Source organism: Neoarius graeffei, chromosome 12 (genome assembly GCF_027579695.1).
Source record: "Neoarius graeffei isolate fNeoGra1 chromosome 12, fNeoGra1.pri, whole genome shotgun sequence".
NCBI classification, from domain to species: domain Eukaryota; kingdom Metazoa; phylum Chordata; class Actinopteri; order Siluriformes; family Ariidae; genus Neoarius; species Neoarius graeffei.
Window position 1 is genome coordinate 2,092,014 of NC_083580.1, and position 24,561 is coordinate 2,116,574.

Genomic DNA, 24,561 nt, shown 5'->3' on the forward strand with positions numbered 1-24,561 from the left:
CCAGGTGCTGTGGCTGTGGTATATCCTACCGTGTAAAGACAAGTAACAGGACAGTATGTTGACATTGACCTTATCAGTCAAAGTTAAAAAAAATCATCAAATATACAGAAAAGTAAATGAGAGAACTAACTTTTGATCTTTCCATGGCCTTCAGAAGACACAACTGATGTAACTTCCTGTTGAGCATGTGATTTATGGAATGTTCCAAATTTGTCAGATGGGGTAATATGTTTGGGTAACAGGACTGAGTGAAAACCCAGGGACACGACTAAAATGTGTATTTTAACTAAGATATTGTGGATTTCTTATGAAAAAAATATATTTAAACCATGGATAGGATATGGAGTCACACAACAGTGCAAAAGAAATACAGTTTCTGAAGGATTTTAATCATAATATTTCATAGTTAAGTATAGAGTGCGGGGACCGGTAACACATGCCATTTTTCAGTGTTTTCGGTAGTTTTTATTAATCCTTACAATTATATATCTTAAATTTGAAATCAGATCAATGTGCAGGACATTCTGCGTAATAAGGAAATGTATTTTAAAGTACATTTTTACGTGCATTTATACATATAATTTTCTAGGGACGGAAATGGCACCGATTCGGTGGAATGGTATTGGCTAATGTACACATTTATGGAGAGGGCCAAAGAGGACCATATTATATACAGGCTATAATAATAACTTTACTTTAATTTAGTTTAAAAATTCCTTCTGGAGCAACCGAGCAACACAACCCAGCTGCTAACAAGCGCTCTCAGCATTTCCGCACTCTCCTTGAGGCTCCATTCGTCACGAGAAGAGAATCCAGCACAGCCAATCAGAGCCGTGGTCGAGACTCATTCTGACCAATCAGAGCCGTGCTAATGTTAAAGGACTTGAAAAGGGGGATATTTGAACCTAAACAGCTCCGAGGCCGTCCTTCAGCCGCAGCTTTCCGCTCTTCACCGCCGCATGTGGCAAATAGCGCTTTTAATAGGAGATAAGCATTTTTAAATTAATCATATAGATTCATATTTTAGACTGCGTTTGATGTTGTTTTTGTAACCGGTCCCTTTTTATATCCGAGTTATTTATTTGGGGTTAGCTTTAGCGTTATTGCTAACTTGGCCAGTTAGCCGGTCAAGCTAGCAAGACAGTGTTTTAAGCTGGACGCTGTTCTTCTGAACTGCTGAAGAAGATTTAAATCTCTGTAAGTAGTTTAGATAATGTAAGTTATTTGTAAATATTAACCAGATAATGATTTGTATTAAAATGCGTGTTCGGTTTATTCGCTGCTAGCGATGACTCTTTGGCTGTGTGTGAAAATCGCTGCGTGTTGAGCATGAAGTGCACTATATAGGGTGCACAAGCCATTCAGTTATGTTGTACCTAGTGACCCTATGTAGGGAATTTTCATTGATTTAGGGTTTAGACACTAACGCACTGTTAACACTTTTTTTTTTTTTAAGCAAGTAATTAAGTAGCTGGATAACTAGCACGTCAGCTAATGAGTTAATTAAAGTGTTTTCTATAACAAATTTAGTTGGGGTGCCGAGAACTAATATAATCTTCAGACTAATGAGACTGTAAATGCATGATTTAATGTGGTGGGTTTTTTTTAATTACTATTATTTATAATACGTTTACTTATCACACTTTTTTCATGTGTTCAATTAAAGTATTTTAGATATAAAAGATTAAAAGTCAGTGTTTGTGATGAAGCATGTAGATCACAGCACTTGTGAATTCTCTGTTCTGTCTGGTCAGAAGTAGTTCCGGCTGTGAGGCGAATCACAGGGTTGTGTTAATGCGCGCTGTCGTTTCTATAGTAACGAGTCCTTCAGTGTGGCTCCACGTTGTTTAGATCTGATGCTGAGCTCCAGAGGTAAATTCCAGACTGCACAGCTGGCTTGGATGATGGAATAAAGAGTGTTTGCTGCATAAAAAGAAATGTAATAAAATGTTTGTGTTGCATTTCCTGACCGCATGCTTCTCTGCCTCTGTTTAGGGAATGGATCTTGCTGCTAGGGTTAGATCATCTAAGGAACTGAAGATTCAGAAAGCAGAGAGTGAAAAGGTAAAGTGTGTGTGTATGTGTGCGCGCGCGCGTGAGGGGAGGATATTACATGGTTGTGAAGTTTATCTTCGAGTGGTGAACATGTTTGTCTCGCTCAATTGTGAATGAGTGAAAAAATTTTCAACATGAGAAACTTAATATCTTCAGTGTAATGTTCCATATACAGTAATATATGGACACGTCCACAAAAAATGCACAAGTTAATGAAAATAATTTAAATTTTTAACTGGTTCGACAGTTTAACAACGCGTGTCTAATCAGTAGGAAAACACTGGGAGTGACGTTATCAGAGTGAAATATCGGGAATTATCTATACAGAACATTTTCGATGGAATAAAAACATGTTCTATTCCCTTCTAGCGGGTTTCATTCATTTGGTTTGATGGCATGCAATATTGTTAGCATATCGCTTATCCTACATGTATTACATCGCTCTACCCAATGGAGAATGAGCTTTGAATATGGTTTACGATATTGCATGGTTGTCGAGACAACATGACATCACATGTCAGATGTAAAACTTGCTCTCTAGCGAGCGACTGGGACAATTTGTAAACAAACATGGCTGCTAGGTTTGCTTCTTTAAATACGGAAGATTTTGAGAGAAATTTTGAAAAAGAGAGACGCGTTGAACACCTGAAAGGAATGTGTTGTTGTTGTTGTTGTTATTATTATTATTATTATTATTATTATTATTAAGAAGAAGAATGGCTGGCTTTTTTTCATGGTCTATTAGATATATTCCATTCAGCGAGCGTGATACTGAACAAGTCGAAGACGAGTAGCTGAATGGAATATATCTGATAGACCCCATAAAGCCAGCCGATATTATTTAAATGTCACTCAGATCCGTGATGTATTTCGTAGGACAAATGTGAGTTTTTCAACACAAACTTTTTATCTTCGAGCCAACGTGTGACTTTTTTTTTTCTTTTTATTGTATAGACACATTCTCAATGTACCTGAATTTATCAAAACAATTTATCAATTTCATCACAAGTGACAGAGATTTGTCATGGTTTTTGTTCTCCATGTCCTAGATGGAGCTTGGATGAAAAAATACGAGTGGTGTATTTCCCAGTGAAATGCTTGTTTATGCACACTTGTACCTTGTTTCTTATTTTTGATGAAAACAGAGATGAGAATTTTCCGCGGATCCGCGGAATTCTGAGTTTTTCCCACTGAAAATGTCATTTTTGTGAAACGTGTAAATCCGTTGAGAATTTCGGGGGTCGGCGTGAGGCTTGTGGTGGCACAAGCAGGTGGACCGCCCGCCCGCCAGCATCTTTCGCAGGGATGAGAATTTTCCGCCAATTGGCGGATTTCCGACTTTTTCAGACCAAAATGATTGTTTTTGAGATCGATGTAAATCTGTTGAGAAATTTTCGGGGTGTGTGTGTATGGTTAACGATCTGTGGTCACCTTATAATGCAGACATCCCGAGTCTCCCGGAAGTTCCGGGAGTCTCCCGCATATTGATAGTGGCTCCCTGATGCCCGCAAATTGGAGAATCTCTCCCGGAATCGCGAGCAAGCGCGTGCACGCGAAACATTAATGTCTGCACCGCGCATATGACGGAGCGTGCGAGAGAGACTGCGCGTGTGCCTGTTCATGTAGCATATGCTAGACAAAGAGCATCCTGATTGGCTTATTTTGCTGAGTAACCCAATCAGCTTTCAGTATGGGTGGGCTTTTATCCCTTTTCTTGAGGACCGAAGTTTTCAGTTGAGTCAGTGCAGCCTACAGGATCGTCATGGCAGAGAGAGAGAGAGCGCGCCCCAAAAAACAAAAATACAAAACCCACTTCAGCTCAGATTACACAAAAGAATCTCCCTGCCTAATAAGGGTAAACAATAATGACAGTTTCGCGCGATGTGCTGTTTGCAGCAGTGGTTTCAGCATTGCCCATGGTGGCTTAAATGATTTGTAAAGGACATGTTGAGGTGAGGAGTGTCATTTCATGTGCATTATATTTAGGTCTACAACAGGCTGTCATGAAAAGACCAAACTTATTGAAGATTTCCGTAAAGTAACAGTGTATGACTATACATCATATATATCACATATATCAAATACACGTCATATGTGTGTATCTTTTATAAATGGGGTTAGCTTATCTAATGTAGCATGTTGGGGAGAATCATAGTATCATATCTATATTTCTGATAAAATTTTAGGTATGATACCGTGTATAACTCTCCTATTTATTGCTCATTTCTTAGGGGGACAGGGGGAATTGCTGGTATGTGCCGCGCGGGAGCGTCTGCCCAAATTATTTAGGCCGAGATGAACTTGGTTTTTGATTAAAAAAAAAATTCCAATATGTAATGCCAATTGTACATGCCTGTTCTTTAATTCAAAATCACCATCTTGATCTTCAGATTGACCGTATGGTATATGTATTACATTACACAACATCCTGTCCAGATAAAACCTAGTTAGTCCACACAACAGTTGAAAGGGAAGTGATGAGTGATGTTGAATGTTGCCTGCTTAATATGCAAGACCTCCTGCTACCATGATAACATCAGAAGAAAGCTTCAGAGAATTATATGACGGAACTTTTTTCTGGTTTGCACTTCATTGTAAAGGATTAGGGTATTCAAAGACATGAATAGCAAAAATGCAGAAATATAATACTGTAGAGCTCGTTTATATTAAAAGGTGCATTGATTTTTTGAAATCATCAAATGTGAATTGATTAAAAACAAGTCTCTTGTATCATATTAATCATTTTCACCTGGTAGTCCACCAAGAAGGGGAATTTATTTCCAAATAAATTGCAACTTTTTGCTGATAAAATTAATGGTTTTGGGGTAAAAAAAAAAATAGCCAAAAATCATTAGCTCCCGCCCCCTGGGCCCCCACCGGGGCTCTGCCCCTGGGCCCCGCTGGGTGCTTGCAGCCCCCAAACCTCTGGCTTTTTTCAGACTTTTAAAATATTTTTCATTCTCATCCCTGCCGAAAGTTTCGGCAAAGCTCATTGCAAAATTAGTTGGAGCTGTGATAACGGAAATTGTCATTGCTTTCTTCAATATTTATGCTAACGACAACTTGCGACGATTTCCGGCAACGTTTTGGCGCTAGTTTCATCTCACTTCTAAAATTCACGGAGAAACAAGCTATACGTACACGGTTTTGATCACTTCTTAAGTTCTAGTTATTTTGGTTAGTTTTCAAAGTTACTTCGCCAATATGGCAAAAGTTTTGGACCGCAAAAATGAGGATCATGCCAGGGAAATCAATAAATCGAATGGGATAAAGAACTGCTTCCGATGGGCATGGCTCGATAGTAGCGTTACCGTGCAGATAGAGACACAAACTGTGACGACGTGCCTGATGGAACATATCTGAAAAGTGGACGTGCCAGGAAAGGTTCTGTGTATTCTGTGCTCAGATGTGATCAATTATGGAAACAGAGGAGCTAGAAACATCCAGGAGCACATCAAAACAAAAAAAGCACAAAGGTACGTTTTACTTAAATTGTCAAAGATAGAGTCAGGAGGAATCTAATATATCGTTACGGTTACCTCCATTATCGCTCACAATATACATCTCATCTCATTATCTCTAGCCGCTTTATCCTTCTACAGGGTCGCAGGCAAGCTGGAGCCTATCCCAGCTGACTACGGGCGAAAGGCGGGGTACACCCTGGACAAGTCGCCAGGTCATCACAGGGCTGACACATAGACACAGACAACCATTCACACTCACATTCACACCTACGCTCAATTTAGAGTCACCAGTTAACCTAACCTGCATGTCTTTGGACTGTGGGGGAAACCGGAGCACCCGGAGGAAACCCACGCGGACACGGGGAGAACATGCAAACTCCGCACAGAAAGGCCCTCGCCGGCCACGGTTGCTGTGAGGCGACAGTGCTAACCACTACACCACCGTGCCGCCCCACTATATATATTTTTTAAAAGTTTATAAACTAAGATTATATATAAAAATAATCTGTAGGGATTTGTTATCTTAAAGTTTATAAACGTTTTAAACCATCATTGAATTTGAAAACATTCATATATAAAAGGCGCACTCCCCCCCCCCCCCCCCCCCCCCCCCATGCATGCTTTGCGTGCATTATGTGTGCCCTTGGCAGACATTTCAGAGGTTTTTTTTTTTTAATGTCCCATTCTCATCCCTGTGAAACGTGTGTGTTTTGTAGCTATTAAGTCAGTGTAACTGTTGTAAGGTGACCTGTGATTAGTGATCAGCATTGTATGATGTGAAAGCCTCCACTTATTGGCCACAGTAACGTTTTCACCACCTCAAGTGTGTGTAGTGTTTTGTGACTTATTTTATCTTGAATATCAATAAAACCTGGCAGCACACCTGAGTCATAATGCTGCCTTGACTGCTTTTTGCTCATTTTTAATCTGTCGTGCTTCTGCATTTGTTTTGTTCAAATGCAGTTTGTTAGTCATCTAATGAGCTGGAATCATTTAGAATCATAATTTACCCAGTAGGCATTATGATCTAATTCCCTCTGCTCATGATGGCTGGTTAAACCTTTGTTGCACAACAAGTGGCCACTTGTGAATTGTAGCTTGTACACGTGAGTCATGAGGCCTGGAGTGCAGTGTTGGTGTTGAACAGGGTTCCTTCTTCCAGGTTTTAAGCAACAGGCCAAAGAGGGTTCCCGTGACGCAGAGCTGCCATAAACCGGCACAGACACCGAGCCACACGTCTGTGCTTGGTGTTTCTCAGGGTCCACAGCGTGTCCCGAGGCCTCGGAGTGAACAGACAAACCCATGCAGCGGAGAGCAGAATACTAACCCTGCTCAGATTCAACCCAAACCCCAACCAGCAGAGAGTCAGTCCATACCTGCTCACACTGCCGCAGAGTGTGTTGAACCCACAGAGCCCAAGCAGGATAAGGAGAACTGTAAGCACTAATGTTTTATTTCTGCTCACTGTAAGATGCTGTAATTTTTTTTTTTTTTAAATGCCTTGACTTTTTTCCTTTTCTTTCTTCCTTCCTTCCCCCCCAGCAAAACCTGCCAATGAGACAACCAAGGCATCCAACACTGAGCAGTAAGTCATACATCCTGAACACACACACACACACACACTCTGCCTCATTAGTTAAGCTGCATATTAATAGACTTACTCATAAATCATTGTATGAGGGTTTACACAAGAAATCTGGTTTTATGAAAATATTGTAAATTTGGGGAAAACATTCATATCCTGAGGGTGCAAGTTTACACCAAACACTAACAAAAATAAACCTCAACTAGATCATATCTGTATAATGTTCATGGCATGTAGTAGAAGGCCTCATTTAGAGTAACTTGCAGAAGAGCTTTGGAGTCTCAACCAGAAACATCCTCATGCTGGTTCACCAAGTCGGGGACAGTGCCATTGAGAACATTTAGTGAAAACCAGTCAGGTTCTATTACTGGCATTCTTTTAAATCAATCAGTAATGATGAAAAATGTATAAATGGAGGACGGGCCAATCTGTCTGTGCAGAGCTACAGTGGTGCTTGAACGTTTGTGAACCCTTTAGAATTTTCTATATTTCTGCATAAATATGACCTAAAACATCAGATTTTCTCACAAGTCCTAAAAGTAGATAAAGAGAACCCAGTTAAACAAATGAGACAAAAATATTATATTTAGTCATTTATTTATTGAGGAAAATGATCCAATATTACATATGTGAGTGGCAGAAGTATGTGACCCTTTGCTTTCAGTATCTGGTGTGACCCCCTTGTGCAGCAATAACTGCAACTAAACGTTTGCGGTAACTGTTGATCAGTCCTGCACACCGGCTTGGAGGAATTTTAGCCCGTTCCTCCGTACAGAACAGCTTCAACTCTGGGATGTTGGTGGGTTTCCTCACATGAACTGCTCGCTTCAGGTCCTTCCACAACATTTCCATTGGATTAAGGTCAGGACTTTGACTTGGCCATTCCAAAACATTCACTTTATTCTTCTTTAACCGTTCTTTGGTAGAACGACTTGTGTGCTTAGGGTCGTTGTCTTGCTGCATGACCCACCTTCTCTTGAGATTCAGTTCATGGACAGATGTCCTGATATTTTCCTTTAGAATTCACTGGTATAATTCAGAATTCATTGTTCCATCAATGATGGCAAGCCGTCCTGGCCCAGATGCAGCAAAACGGGCCCAAACCATGATACTACCACCACCATGTTTCACAGATGGGATAAGGTTCTTATGCTGGAATGTAGTGTTTTCCTTTCTCCAAACATAATGCTTCTCATTTAAATCAAAAAGTTCCATTTTGGTCTCATCCGTCCACAAAACATTTTTCCAATAGCCTTCTGGCTTGTCCACGTGATCTTTAGTAAACTGCAGACGAGCAGCAATGTTCTTTTTGGAGAACAGTGGCTTTCTCCTTGCAACCCTGCCATGCACACCATTGTTGTTCAGTGTTCTCCTGATGGTGAACTCATGAACATTAACATTAGCCAATGTGAGAGAGGCCTTCAGTTGCTTAGAAGTTACCCTGGGGTCCTTTGTGACCTCGCCGACTATTACACGCCTTGCTCTTGGAGTGATCTTTGTTGGTCGACCACTCCTGGGGAGGGTAACAATGGTCTTGAATTTCCTCCATTTGTACACAATCTGTCTGACTGTGAATTGGTGGAGTCCAAACTCTTTAGAGATGGTTTTGTAACCTTTTCCGGCCTGATGAGCATCAACAACGCTTTTTCTGAGGTCCTCAGAAATCTCCTTTGTTCGTGCCATGATGCACTTCCACGGACGTGTTGTGAAGATCAGACTTTGATAGATCCTTGTTCTTTAAATAAAACAGGCTGCCCACTCACACCTGATTGTCATCCCATTGATTGAAAACACCTGACTCTAATTTCACCTTTAAATTAATCCTAGAGGTTCACATACTTTTGCCACTCGCAGATATGTAATATTGGATCATTTTCCTCAATAAATAAATGACCAAGTATAATATTTTTGTCTCATTTGTTTAACTGGGTTCTCTTTATCTACTTTTAGAACTTGTGTGAAAATCTGATGATGTTTTAGGTCATATTTATGCAGAAATATAGAAAATTCTAAAGGGTTCACAAACTTTCAAGCACCACTGTCTAAGCTGTAATCAAACACCTGGCAGAAGGTTTAGCACTTGCTAATTAATACACTGCAACCGCCCTCTCGAACACGTTTTTTTTATTTATTTATATTTTTTAACTACGAAATTTCACATATCAACCAAGTTCGTGTTCCCTGCCTTTACTGACTGTGTGTGCTCTCAAATGCTAATGTGGCTTTGGTAATGAGAGTAAAAAGGGATTTGGAGTTTAAAACAGTGATGTATAGTTGGAGTTTGACTGTTAAATTCACATCACAAACAAGACTTATTTAAAGCCAATCAGGTGTTTGACTCAATATATGGCCGTCATCCTGAGAGCATCTGCATTTGAGTGTTTGGGTTTTGTTTTTTTGGTTCAGCTCTGTCTGCTTCTCCCTGTGCTTCAGGACGCCATGGACTCTGGAGAACTTTGACATCGGCAGGGCTCTCGGGAAGGGCAAGTTTGGAAGCGTGTACTTGGCCAGAGAGAGACAGACCAAGTTCATCCTGGCCCTGAAGGTGCTTTTTAAGAAGCAGCTGGAGAAAGCTGGCGTGGTGCACCAGCTGAGGAGAGAGGTGGAGATCCAGTCACATCTCAGGTAGGCGAGCGTGGGTTCTTTGCAACTCGATCTACTGACTGAGGATGTGAGCTAAAGTCTGTCTGTCTGTCTGTCTGTCTGTCTCTCTCCTTCCTGTCACCTCATAGGCATCCCAACATCCTGCGCCTGTACGGCTACTTCCACGACTCCGCCCGAGTCTACCTCATCCTGGAGTTTGCTCCTAAAGGAGAGCTGTATGGAGAACTGCAGCGCTGCAAGACGTTTGATGATCAGCGCAGTGCTACGGTGAGAACATGCAGCATGTTCGGTCTGTAACTGACCTGATTTACTATTTGAGAGTAGGAACGTTTATTACCTCACCCGCTATGGAGTAAGCAGGGTGAGGTATTGTTTTCGGTCTTGGGGCGTTTTTTTTTTTTTTTAAGAAACTGCTGTATATTACGAGAGTGTCTGGATCAATCTTCATGAAAGTTTTAGGATAGATGGGCATTGGTCTCAAATAGAACCTCCAACATTTTGATGGTCATCTGGTCAAGGTCACCAAAAAGGTCAAAATTGTTTGTCTGCTGTCTCAGAGGCGCTAGCCACTACATCCTCGTGCTGTAAGAATGTACGGTAAGTGTGACGATCGTGCACTGCGCATACACGTGTTCTGATTAAAATGGCCGGTGAGTGAATACAGCTCGGTTCACCCTTGGAAATTAATGGACTAGACTAAAATCACTTTGAGACATGTTTATGCTTATTACAGAGGGAAAGTGCGTTCCGCTGAGCTCTAGCGCCAGACCGTTTCCAGGAAATGAGTTTGGGTCATGGCGACAGTGTGTGTGTGTCAGCCTCGGTTCAGAGGTTTCAGTTTCCAAAACTGTAAGAGTAGAATAATATAAAGTACAGACACTTGCTATATTTTACTTCTGTGAGTTTTGAATTGTTCATTTTTGGATTACGCTTCATTTTGTGGCTACTGCCTCATAGAGTAAATATATATGTGATATTTACTGTATGGACATGGGATCAGAAAACTATTTTATTTACAAGCAGGAGCCACATGGACCCACAGGGGACTGATTTCCCCCACCACTGACCAATCAGAGTCCTGAATTTGACAATGGTGTAATGTAAAGGCAAGGTGATGGCTGGCGTTCGGGCCAAGTTTAAAAGGACTTGGTGTCCTCAATGGCACATATGGCATTCCAAGAAGTTTTGCAATGGTAACTACGCTGCCATGATGGGAGGCATGCTTGTAGTGCTTCATTCAGACAAGTTAATTGTTGTTGATCAGTATGGGAAGGTTTTGCTGCATTTTTGGATGTGCAAATTTTTTTTTTTTTTTTTTTTTAAACTTTGTTTATTGGGTTTTGCAGATGTATACAATTGTATTGAAACATTTACAAAGAGTTAAGTATACTTTCTTTCTGTTTAGACAACAAAAAAAAGGGAGGAAAAAAGCAAAAAAAAAGGGACAGGCACATCAGTCAGGTAACAGTAAACAGCAATAAACATAGCAACAGACATCCCAAGTCAGAGTAATGGCACCTCTCTTAGCTGCCTCAGTCGTGTCAGTCAGTCACGGGCGAGTGAAAGATCTGTCCTCGTAACGAATTGAAAGAATGGGCCCCGTAATTTCCCAAATTTACTGGCGCAGCCAGTCAAAGACAGTCTAATTTTCTCCAACTTCAGAAAATAAAGGGCGTCTCTATTCCAGTGGGCGTGACTGGGCGGAATTGTTGACTTCCAATTAATTACAATTAATCTTCTGGGTAGCAAAAGCAAGTACATCCTTTTTGGACTTGGAAGGGGGGGCAACCCCAAACAGTGCACTCAGAGAATTTGGTTTTATTTTTTCCCCAACTACCTCTGACAGGGTATTAAAAATCTCAACCCAATAATTATGTAAAGATGGACAATGCCAGAACATATGTATAAGGTTTGCAGGAGATTGCTACACCTATCACAAGTTGGAATTACACCATCATAAATTTTAGCCAGTCGAGCCTTAGTGTAATAGGTACGGTGTACAACTTTACACTGAATAAGACTGTGTCTAGCGCAAATGAAAGATTTATGTACCCGTCTGAAAATCTCTGTCCAGACTTCCTCTGATATCTCCACCCCCAGGTCCTCCTCCCAGAGTGACTTTATTAAGCCTAGGGGCTCTGAACGTAAAAGATTAATTTGATTATAGATATGAGAAAGAGCCTTTAAGTGTAGGAATTGGCATCAGGAAGCCATCCAAAGCAGAGTCAGAGGGTAAATTAGGAAAGCTAGGAAATGTGCCCTGAACAAAACTGCGGACTTGTGAATATCTAAAGAAGTGCTGCTTAGGAAGTGAGAATTTAAGTAAAAGTTGCTGAAAAGAAGCAAAAACATTATCAATGTACAGGTCTTTGAAGTTATGAATACCAAGATTCGTCCACCTTAAGAAAACTGTCTATGAGGGAAGGAGGAAAAGCATGGTTAGCCACTAGTGGTGCATAAATAGAATGTCTGTAGACCAAAGTGGTGCTTAAACTGGACCCAAATCCTAAGTGAGGCCTTAACAATCACATTCTTGATGTAGGGAAAAGTGGAGGAGTGGATAGGGGAGTGCACTAGGGCTTTCAAGGTCACTGGTTTTGCTGAACTTGCCTCCATAACCAGCCATGCTGGGGGAGGATCAAAAGCCTCATATTGAAGCCAGTGCTTAAGAATCCTGATATTGGTGGCCCAATAATAGAACCTAAAATTTGGCAGGGCCAGCCCTCCCAGTGGCTTCGGCCTTTGCAAATATTGTTTGCGCAGCCTAGGAACCTTCTGGTTCCAGATAAATTCAGAGATCAGGCTATCTAGTTTATGGAAAAAAGACTGAGGGAGGAAGAGTGGTACGCACTGGAACAGGTAGGAGAGTCTTGGGAGTACATTCATGTTAACAGAGTTGACACGTGCAATCAAAGACATATTAAGCAGAGACCATCGTTCAAAGTCTTTCTGGATTCGGGTCAATGGGGGGGCAAAGTTAGCTTTGTAGAGGTCTTCAAATTTGTGCGCAACATGAATACCAAGATCAACAAAACTATGTTGAGCAACTTTAAAGGGAAAGTTTTCCAGGGGATGCTTCTTAGCACCGGGGTTAATGGGAAATGTCTGGCTTTTGTTTAAATTTAATTTATATCCAGAAATTTGACCAAATGAATGAAGAGTGGCAAGAGCAGCGGGAAGATAGATAGATAGATAGATAGATAGATAGATAGATAGATAGATAGATAGATAGATAGATAGATAGATAGATAGATATAAAAATAAGTAGGTCATCTGCATAAAGGGAAACTCTCAGCTGAATATCCTTTTCTAAATATGCCTGTAATAAGGTGGTTGGACTGAAGGGCTATCGAGAGAGGTTCAATAGCGATTGCGAATAATAGAGGGCTCAAAGGGCAACCCTGTCTAGTAGAGCGATATAGGCGAAAATATTCTGATTGGATATTATTCGTCCTGATTGAGGCTTGTGGGGCTGAATAAAGCAACTTAATCCATGAAATAAAACTATATTCTTAAAACCAAATTTCTCCAAGACATAGAGGTAATCCCACTCAACTCTGTTAAATGTCTTTTCGGCATCTAATGATATCACCGCTTCGTGGGTGTCAGAAGAGGAGACATTGTAAAGTACATTGAACAAACGTCTAAGGTTAGAGAAGGAGTGCCTATTTCGAATGAACCCCGTTTGGTCCAAGGAAATGATGGAAGGGAGGATGGATTCCAGGCGTAATGCTAATGGTTTGGATAACAATTTAAAATCAACATTCAATAAACTTATTGGACAATAAGAGGTGCAGGCTAACAGGTCCTTGCCTTTTTTTTTTTTTTTTTTTTTTTTAGGAGAAGGGAAATGGAGGCTTGATTGAGAGTTTGGGGAAGGCGGACGGATTCAAATGATTCATTGAACATATCCAATAACAAAGGGGCAAGCTTGTGCCAGAACTTTTTGAAAAATTCAGAAGGAAAGTCATCTGGCCCAGGGCTTTTCCCACTTTGCAGAGATGATGCAGCTGTATTAAGTTCAGCAATAGTAATTGGCCTCACTAACTCTTCCGCAGCTGGTTGATCGAGTGAGGGAATGTCCAAATTTTCAAAGAAACTGTCAAAATCAGGAGTGGTATCTTTATCAGATGAATAGAGAGACGTATAAAATTCCTTAAGCACATTATTAATTTCCATGGGTTCAGTGGTGATGCGCGAATTAGTCTGAATTTGAGGGATATGGTGAGATGTAGATGCCTGATGTAATTGGTGTGCTAACAATTTACTAGCCTTATCTCCATGCTCATAGAACTGGGACCTCGTTTGTAGAAGTTGTTCAGTGGTACGGTGTGTCGTTAGGGCATCGAATTCTGACTGTAGACAGAGGTGCTCTTTTTATATAGCTCTGGAGTTTTGTAAGTAGCATACAACCTGTCGAGTTCAGATATGCATTGTGTCAGCTTAGTTAATTTCTCCCTCTTGAGTTTCTTCTCATATCCTGCATAGGAGATTATCCCCCCCCCGATGTATGCCTTTAAGGCCTCCCAAAGTACTGAGGCAGAAACATCGGGTGTTTTATTCAAGCTCTCAAAGAAGTCAATTTGTTGTGAGACAAAGTTAACAAAATCCTCATTTAAAAGAAGGCGTGTATTAAGACGCCATGGCGCACGCGTATTAAAGCTCTTAATGCAAATATCCATAGAAATAACAATAGCATCATATTTACAATTAGATACCGATGAGAGAAATCTATCAACCAAAAAAAAAAAAGTCAATGTGGGTGAAAGTGTGATGGACATGAGAGAAAAATGAATATTCCCTCTTTGAAGGGTTACAAAAGCGCCAGACGTCGGTGACCGCAAACTCCTCCATAAAGGACTGGATTACTTTAGCCGATTTCGATGGAGTGCAAGCTCTGAGGGAGGAACGGTCCAGCTGAGGGTCAAGCCAGCAATTAAAGTCTCAACCTAGTATTAAGTGGTGTGATGACCAATCAGGGAGAGTTAGAAAAAGGCATTTAAAGAAAGCATCATCGTCAAAATTGGGAGCATGAATATTAGCCAAGACCACCCAGGTGTTATGAATCTGACCAGCAACTATAACAAATCTACCGTTAGGGTCAAAGATGGTACTTGAATGCACAAAGGGAGCAGATTTATGTAACAAGATAGCTGCACCCCTAGATTTGCCTTGAAATGAGGAATGGTAAGCCTGACCTACCCATCCCCTCCTCAATTTAGAGTGGTCTGAGACCTTGAGGTGAGTCTCTTGCAAAAAAAATTACATGGGTCCCAAGATGATAGATGGTGCAGTATCTTACTTCGTTTTATAGGATTATTGAGCCCTTTGCAGTTAAAACTCATGAATCTAATGTCACACCCACTGGAGGATGATGTTACATTAGATGGGATCATGGCTAGGTAACAATAGTATTATGTAATAGTGATGATCTGAAGCAAAACTGAAAGCAAAAATTTGACGTAAAACAAAGAAAGGAAGAAAAACAGAAACAAAACACGCACATACCTTTCCCTTCCCACCCACACGAACTTTAGCAGAAGCATCCCCCCCAAACGAGATGCGCCCAAAATACCCCCTTAAGCAACCAATCTGTCACACCTCTTATAGTTCTGAAGCAAACCTATACCAAACAGCTAATGAACTACAACTACTCAGGCGTTGGAAACGTGACATGAAATTACACTGTAATAAATGTACTAAGAATTAAGCCAGGTAGCTAAAGCTGACTATTAAATTGATACATAAAACAATCTTATCGAACGATAATGTGAAGAAAAGAGACAAACAAAAAAAAAGACTTGCAGCATCTCACAATCAATTGTGATAAATCAAAAGGGCATCTACGGTGCTACAGTTTTTACCTGAGGTATTCCAATCAAATGGCCACCATAAGCCAAGTTAGGGAGAATTGAGAAAGCAAGGAGTAAACAAGAAAACAAAATCCGTGTCACCTCAGAACTGTAGCTCACCGAACACATTAAGAAACCAAGGCAACCCTGGTGAGGGGCAAATGTAGTCCTCAAGGCCAGCAGCAATGACAGCAAAACACAGCAAGTTAACATGTCGGCTAAATAGTGTCCAGGGTGACTCCCTTTCTAATATTCTTTTCAATGGAGTTCAGTGCCAATGTCGGATCCTCAAACCTGTGGGTCTGTCCGCTGGGCAGAGTGATGCATAGCAGGAATGGAGCTCCTTTCTTACTGCAGCAAAGGTGGCCTGCTTTTTAGCCACCGCCAGGGTGAAGTCAGGAAAGCTTGAGATCCTCCTGCCCATGTAGGAAAGAGGGGAAGCTTCTCCGGCTCGGCGCAGAATTTGGTTCCGGGCTTGAAAAGGGTTCACCTGAATAATGAGTGGACGAGGGGGCTCGCCATCCTTAGGCTTGGAGCGTAGAGTGCGATGAGCCCGGTCCAGCATAGGTTTGTCAAGACCGAGTAAGTCTTGTAGGAGCTGGGCCGTGAACTTGGTGGGACGAGGACCCTCAGGCAGGCCCACTAGGCGAACATTATTCCACCTTGAACGACTCTCCAGGTCCTCACACTTTGACAGGGAGTCAACAGTGGTGGTTAGCTTGCTAACATTAGCTCGGAGGTCGGATAGCTCCCTGTCGTTAGCATTCGCCGAGCGCTCAAGGTCCACGATCGCTTCGCCATATGAAGCGAGCCTGTTCTCAAAGGGCTCCAAAGCCGCCACAATCTCTTTTAACTGCTGCCGAGATGGTGGTTTCAAACTTACTGAGGATGTCCGAGCGCACTTCATCCATCACCTCCCTCATGTTCAACAACAAGGTGGCATTAGCATCTGTCTGATCTGGGGATTGTGGTTGAGGTGATAGCCGGGACTTGCTGCAGCCTGCTTTAGTAGCATCGCCTCTCCCACGGCTTGCCATCATAGAGTGCCCACAAGCGAAAAAAGTTTACATAAAGTGAAAGGCTGCAATAATAGAGCTTAACGCTGGCAAAACAAATAGTGTAATGTGTGTGTAAAAAAAAAAAAAAAGTCACATTCCAGCAGAGCCTGTGCGAAACACGTCCTACATCTACCTTACGCCCACAATGCCCCAGATGTGCAAATTGTTCTGAACAAAACAGACATCAGTGTTTTTAAATTTGCCAAAAGTAATTCATCAGGTGGGGGGGGAAACTAGCTTTTTCTAAACATGGAATGGAAAAATGGCTTGCAAACAAAGTGCAGTGAAGTGCTCATTCTTATACAGAGAAGTGAACATGAGCTTGAGCACCTCGCTGCACTTTGTCTCATGAGCATAAACTAGTGTTCACTTCACTGGATAAGAATGAACACCTCACTGCAGTTCTGAAGTTATTTTTATTCTTACCTTTGTGGAAATGAAGTGAGTATACCATAGTGTTTTTGACCTCCCTGTTCCACACCGAGGCCTGCTGAATGTTTTGTGAGCTGTTTTTCCCTTCTACATTTAGAAAGCGTGCCCCCCAATTATGATTGATTACTTTTGCTAAATTAAAGTGTTTTTCGCTCAAAGCGATTTTGCACATCCAAAAAAAACGCAACAAAACCTTCCAATACCGATCAATAAGGACTAACTCTGCTGAATGAAACTCTACAAGCTGCCCCCTGTCATGGTGCACTAGTTACCGTTGCTATGGGGGTCATGTGATTGTGCCAAACCTGTATTTGGTAAAAGTATGTTGTGCTTCGTGTTGATTGCAATCAAATCAGTAAAACCAGTGAGCTTGCATTTCTGTGGGAACATCCAGTAATAGTTGTCTTAATAGGCAAAACAAGAATCTACAACTATACTGGTTACATTGTGCTGCAGTATAATTTTCCCTGCGTTGTTTTGACAGCACATCATTAAACTGTCTTCAAGCAAAATGACGTTTATGGGTGTTGGTCTGATAAACTGCAAGTTATTCTTCATTTTGGTTTGAACACGAAGCAGACATGCAGGTTTTTAGATAATGGGCTGGTGCAGTGTAATAATGAGGAAATTATAATTGGAGAATTTTATTTTATTTATTTATTTTATTTTAAATGTTTTTCTTGAAACAGTCTGTGATGACCTGGCGACTTGTCCAGGGTGTACCCTGCCTCTCGCCTGTAGTCAGCTGGGATAGGCTCCAGCTTGCCTGTGACCCTGTAGAACAGGATAGAGTGGCTAGAGATAATGAGATGAGTCTGTAAACGTCCATGCTGACGATCCTCTAAACCGACGAGTGTTTAGAGTCTAAACACCAGAGATGCCTACTAGTACGGATTGGCCGTATTTTGTACGGAAAAGTTACGTAAATACGATGTTACGGCAAACAGTGTTATTCTGTACGGAATTATTATAAAGTCTTAAATTCCAGTGAGTTGTTTTTAAATGTCCAAGCGACTTTTTCAATCCATGCGCGATTCACGGCTATTTATTTTTACGACAACAGCACATGCTGTGTGTGACATGCGCAGATTCCGCACATTTGCTCACGCTATTTTCGATACGGTAGAATGGCCGTGCATTACACCCAGTCAAAAGGGCAATGGATACGCGCACTGCAAACTGTGTAGAACTGACATTAACATCACTCATGGTAGTCGCGATGACTGCAGGCGGCATGTCAACTACAAAAAACAAACAAACATATATGGAGTATGCTGAAATGGCGAGTCAGGCGGAAAGTAAATCTGGGGGTATCCAGCAGTTTTTTACGAAATCTGTGGATGAAAAGACACGGAACGTGACGCGTGCTGAAGCGGTGATGGTTGACCTGTGCTTGGAGTTGAACTTGCCAATTAGTGCCATGAAATGTGAGTTAAACTTATTCAGTTTCTTTTTACATGTCTGATTTTTATTCACTGAAATATCAAACACTGGCTGTACTTCTTTAATTCAAAGTCTTTTCAGTGTTGCAAATGTACATGTAGTATGATCAAAAACAGAATTTTATGATTAGTGCTGTTGGGGTTGTGGCAAAAAATTGATCATTCCACTGTTTTAAATACAATTATAAATGTCATTTTATTCAGTGTCTCTTCTGAAGCATTATGCTGAAGTATTTATATATTGGGACATTAAGATAACAATGTCGGACTCTCTTTGGCATGAAATAAGAATTTTTTTTTTTTATTTTATTAGAATCCGTTAACAGGTAGAACATTTTGCCAGGCAATATAATATAATACTTTTGAGGAGTTACATTCAATACCAATGATTGGTAGTCAACCGTAATGTCTGCAAACAGGGAACACTATTGTATTTATAAAAATGTGATATAATTGTATGCTCTAGATCAGTGGTTCTCAAACTTTTTTCACCAAGTACCACCTCAGAAAATACTTTGCTCTCCAAGTACCACCATAATGACCAACATTAAAATACAGTAGCGTAGTAGGCCTAAGTATTCATTAAAAACAAGGCGGAGGTTTTATTTAATATTGTCATCTCTTTGGCTAATGGTAAACACAACAGTTCCCCGATTGTGTGCGGCTTACCGGCTCTGGCGATCAGGAGGCTGGCACGATATGAAGCTTCCTGTGCTTTGGTTACGGGTGTACCATAGGACAGAATGGTGGACTTGGACTGCTTCAGTTCATCATGTTTTCATAAAAAAAAAATCCATTGGTTTGTCCTTTAGTGCTGCGTGTTTGGTTGTAAGATGCCGTTTGAGATGCGATGGTTTCATGGACTCATTGCTCAGAACGTCGCCACATATAACGCACTGCGGCCTGGGCAGCTCCTCTGTCCCGCTCCAAATGAATCCCAGTTTTATGTATTTTTCGTCATACTTCCTCCTCACTGGTTTCTGCCGTTTGCTAGCAGTTCTGGGGCTGGTTTTGCCACCGTCGTTAGCATCTGCGCTCGGCTCACACACGTCCTCTTCAGTTCTCCCTCTCTCCTGATCCACGCTCCCATTCGCGGATTTAAGCCACGACAGTAATTTTGTCGTACTCGTCATAATTAGCAAAGCCACCTCCACCTTTACCCATCACAGCCTAGTCTACCAATGGCGGATAACCGTCTGTCAGCGGAACCGGCGGGAATGCGTACGTATGGCTACCCAGAAGCACTTGCAAACTTTTTTTAAAATTATTAACTTAATTTGTATCTCCTTTCATTTTCTTGTCATCGGTTGATAAGATATTTTCATCCATTCGGATATTATAGATAGTATTTCATGTTTTTTTTTTTTTTTTTTTTTAATTTTATTTTATTTATATTTAATTAAGTGATTCTTTGGCGTACCACTAGAATGGAGCCCGCGTACCACTAGTGGTACGCGTACCACAGTTTGAGAATCACTGCTCTAGAATTTTGTTGAGTGGAAATTCAGTTGAGATGGCTGCTTGCATTTTGTTTATTCAATTCACACAACAGTTCTTTTTAATTTAAATGTCAAACATATTGGTATATACACCTCTTTATAATGGAAATGTGCATAAATTAATGTTACTGAAAGTCATTCCAAAATACTGAAAAATGTTTTCAAGAATACTGAAATTCAAAATTTGGGGTAGGCATCTCTGTAAACACTCGTTACAGTTTGTCTTTTCTCTTCTACACTGGTCTGGTGTCACTCGGAAATCCTCGTTCCTCTTTGTCGTCTTGGAGTTGTTTTGCCACTGGTGTGGTGCTTACGCGTTGTAAAGCTGCTTTTATGGAAGCGTCTAATGTTTAAAGCGTTGTACAATGAAATGGAGTCTAACTAAACTTAGTTGTTGACCTTATTATTTTTAAAGTTGGGTTGTGTGTGTGTGTGTTGCAGTATATAATGGAGCTCGCTGATGCTCTGTACTACTGCCATTCAAAGAAAGTCATTCACCGAGACATTAAACCTGAGAATCTGTTATTGGGAGCAAATGGTGAACTGAAGATTGCAGATTTTGGGTGGTCTGTCCACACTCCATCCTCGAGGTATTTTATTTATTCCAGCAATCATGGCACATGCTGGCAAAATGCATCTCGCCAGTGTTTGTGGCACACAACTGAGAAATTCCTGCTGATTTAATGCATTACATGTTGAAGCTGAGACTCTCCTAAATGTCTGGCTTCATTCTTTTGGTGCGTTTTTGACAGGAGGTCTACGCTATGCGGCACGCTTGACTATCTTCCTCCAGAGATGATCGAGGGCAAAACCCACGATGAGAAAGTGGACCTCTGGAGCCTGGGTGTTCTCTGTTATGAGTTTCTGGTCGGGAATCCTCCTTTTGAGACGAAGAGCCATGAAGAAACGTACCGTAAAATCTCCAGGGTAAGCGTGAGGAGATTCTACTTGGAACATGAGTTAAAATGAAATTGAGACCAGATTGAAGCACATGTTTTATATACCCAAGGAAATCAAGCACATGTGTAAAATAACCAGACGATTAGTAGCGCATCAGTTTAAGGTCTGCTCTGATCACCAAACTGCATTTGAGACGGTCTGTGGAATTCTGATTGGTCAGAAGGTGTTCAACTTCCTGTATTCCACAGTGGGGTTGAACGCTTGAGTCTGGTTGGTTAGAAAGTTGTGAAGTTAGTTGTAAGGAGATGTTTATGTAAGATTTGATGGAGGGAGTCTCCAGTGCTGGCACTAACAGTCAGAGACAAAGGTGTAACTAAATTTTGTGAGAACTTTAGGACAGGAGTTTACACTTTGCGGTTTCTTTAACATAAGATTTCTCTTGGAAGTTAACAACAGTAGAGGTGCTGGTGAGGATACGACTGTTTACAAGTGAGCACAGGAAATGACTTGTTATGCAGATGTTCCACAAAATTAAATGCAACTGTAAATGGATGAAAGTATGTTCTTTAATAAATGAATTGTAATTGTTGGCATATTTGTGTAAAAAGAAATGCAACACATTGGGATATGCTGGGTTTTTATAAAATGATTAACTTTGGTGTGGTCTCAGTAACTTTGCTTCATCGCGCCTTTTTTTTTTTTTTTTTGCTTAAATCCCCCCCAAAAAACCCTGTTCCCTCATGTGATTGTTTCGTCCCTTTTTGCAGGTTGAGTTCAGTTATCCGTCCCACGTGAGCGAGGGTGCTAGAGATCTGATCAACAGGCTGTTGAAACACAACCCGATGCACCGACTTCCCATCCAAGGAGTCCTGACTCATCACTGGGTTGTGGAAAACTCCACCAAGAATCCGACTACTTTCACTCGAGCCACTAAAGAGTCTCCGTGAGCATGCTGTGTGGCTCCAACACAAACTATGGATTTGAGATGCTGAGATGGCAGTTGTTCCTGAGCCTGGCTGACTTTCCCTCATGTGCACATGACTTTTCCTTCTCCTGCCCTCGTTCCCTCCCTCCTTCCTTCCTGTAAATATTTACCTGTTCAGAATTATGAAAATGTACCTGTTCTTACTTGAAACAATAAATCTGTTTTTAAATGTTGCCTGCAATAAGGGAGGTTCGTGGAGTTCTTAAAAGTAGTGATTTGATTTGAGTTTTTAGGCTCACAGCTTTTCCAGACAATAGATAATGGGAAGTCAGAGTAATTGTATGCAGTGTTCTGTAATAAACATGTGGCCGGTTTGCAGCCCTTCAGAAATATTAATTCCTTTTCTAGAAAAGTGCAATATGTGAATGTGATCTGCTTTTGCTGGTGGGTTTGTGAGCTTGTGTTAAGCTTTTTGTATTATGAAACGTTTCCCATCATCACTACTTTAAAGCGACACTGAAATAACTGTTTATTGCGAAATAAATAGTTGAATATTCGTGTGTTGGATAGTTGTTTTGGTAAAAATGTGATTTCTGTGTAAGTGGCTGGTCAAACGGTTTAATTTTTGGGGGAAATGGCAGTGAGCCGTTTGGGAGTCGACTCGATGAGCCGAGTCAAATGATTCAAATTCCTGAAAAGATTCATATTCCTTGTTATTAGTGACCTTCACAAGCGAGTTGATTCCTTGAAATGACTCTTTCATGTGAACCTTGGGAACCGACTCGCAATTCAGGAGGGCTTTAAATCATGGGCCAGTTAAATGGAGATGATCTCATGGTGGTTTTGTTGAGAACTGCTCAGTATTTTGTATTCATGATTCTGTATCGCTCAGACAGAATCACCTTAACTGGAGTTATTCAGTACAGTTTCACCATTTAGAGCTCTATAATGCTATTGTGATGAGCAGGCGGTGGAGAAGGAGTTAGCTGGACAGTCTGAAAGACCGAGAGGTGTAAACAAACAACTTTTTGTTTTTTAATTATTATTTTTTTTTTTTAAATGGGAGTTGAAACTGAAAGAATTGTCTCTAATTGATGAGCTTGATTAATCTTGTTGTCTTAGCCAAATTTCATATTTGCAAATGTAACTTAACAGGTGAACCCGCCACTCTTTATTGCGTTTAGTAACGAGTTGAAACAGGACTCAAGTTTATTCAATTCATCTGTAAAACACAAAGGAAATATAGCTGCAAGCAGCAATGTGGGGGTCTGGCAGAAATGGCAGCGTCTGCAACGGTCTTCAGATGCAACACTGACTGCATGTTACATGACAAACAACCAAAGATTCACAGAGATGTGAACTTATCTCCTGCTTGGGGGCTTTTGGGTAAATGCTTTAAAAAATTGACAGTTAGTACCTTTTGTGAGGATTGGCCTGAAGATCAGCGGTTACCAATTTCATAAGAAAATGTGTGACCTATAAAATATGGTCTTATAACAATGTTTAAAAAAATGAAATGCAGGCCAGCTATCAGAGAATGTAGGTGTTTTCATCTGTAAGTGTACAAGGAAAAGAATAATAGAATCAGAGAATATAGCAAATGTAATCATTTATTTAAATTAATGACATTTTAACACAATGTTAGCTTTTTAACATTGAAACAGTGCAAATGTACCAAGGAAAATAAAATGAAAATCTTTTTTTTTTTCCCCTTTTTTTTTAAATCACTCAATCAAGTTTTTTTTTTTAAACACAGACTAAATGGAGGCGGCACGGTGGTGTAGTGGTTAGCGCTGTCGCCTCACAGCAAGAAGGTCCTGGGTTCGAGCCCCGGGGCCGGCGAGGGCCTTTCTGTGCGGAGTTTGCATGTTCTCCCCGTGTCCGCGTGGGTTTCCTCCGGGTGCTCCGGTTTCCCCCACAGTCCAAAGACATGCAGGTTAGGTTAACTGGTGACTCTAAATTGAGCGTAGGTGTGAATGTGAGTGTGAATGGTTGTCTGTGTCTATGTGTCAGCCCTGTGATGACCTGGCGACTTGTCCAGGGTGAACCCCGCCTTTCACCCGTAGTCAGCTGGGATAGGATCCAGCTCGCCTGCGACCCTGTAGAACAGGATAAAGCGGCTACAGATAATGAGATGAGAATAAATGGAAAATAAATGCTGGGAACAATAAAAAAATAAAACCTGTTTTTTTCCTTTTTGTTTTTTTGTAAATCACTCAAGTTTGTTTTTGTTTTTTTACACAGAATAAATGGAAAATAGGGCGGCACGGTGGTGTAGTGGTTAGCGCTGTCGCCTCACAGCAAGAAGGTTCTGGGTTCGAGCCCCGTGGCCGGCGAGGGCCTTTCTGTGCGGAGTTTGCATGTTCTCCCCGTGTCCGCGTGGGTTTCCTCCGGGTGCTCCGGTTTCCCCCACAGTCCAAAGACATGCAGGTTAGGTTAACTGGTGACACTAAATTGAGCGTAGGTGTGAATGTGAGTGTGAATGGTTGTCTGTGTCTATGTGTCAGCCCTGTGATGACCTGGCGACTTGTCCAGGGTGAACCCCACCTTTCGCCCGTAGTCAGCTGGGATAGGATCCAGCTTGCCTGCGACCCTGTAGAACAGGATAAAGCAGCTACAGTTAATGAGATGAGAAATGGTCACTGGGCTGGCTTGCACACGCTAAGTTCCTTCCTCGTCTGCATTGGAGCTGCCCACGCTAGCGGCGATGACGGGCCCAAGCACCCCGGTTCCTTAACATGTGAT

At 41.2% G+C, this 24,561-nt stretch overlaps 1 protein-coding gene across 1 annotated transcript; it reads left to right on the plus strand.

Moving 5' to 3' along the window:
* Positions 1-897: 897 nt before the first annotated feature.
* LOC132895116 (aurora kinase B-like) lies at positions 898-22,372 on the plus strand. The gene is made up of 9 exons (XM_060935325.1): positions 898-1,197; positions 1,996-2,064; positions 6,682-6,955; positions 7,062-7,104; positions 9,538-9,729; positions 9,837-9,975; positions 20,433-20,581; positions 20,744-20,918; positions 21,659-22,372. The coding sequence occupies exons 2-9, from the start codon at positions 1,999-2,001 to the stop codon at positions 21,836-21,838; spliced, it is 1,218 nt and encodes a 405-aa protein (XP_060791308.1). The 5' UTR covers positions 898-1,197; positions 1,996-1,998; the 3' UTR covers positions 21,839-22,372.
* Positions 22,373-24,561: the final 2,189 nt, after the last annotated feature.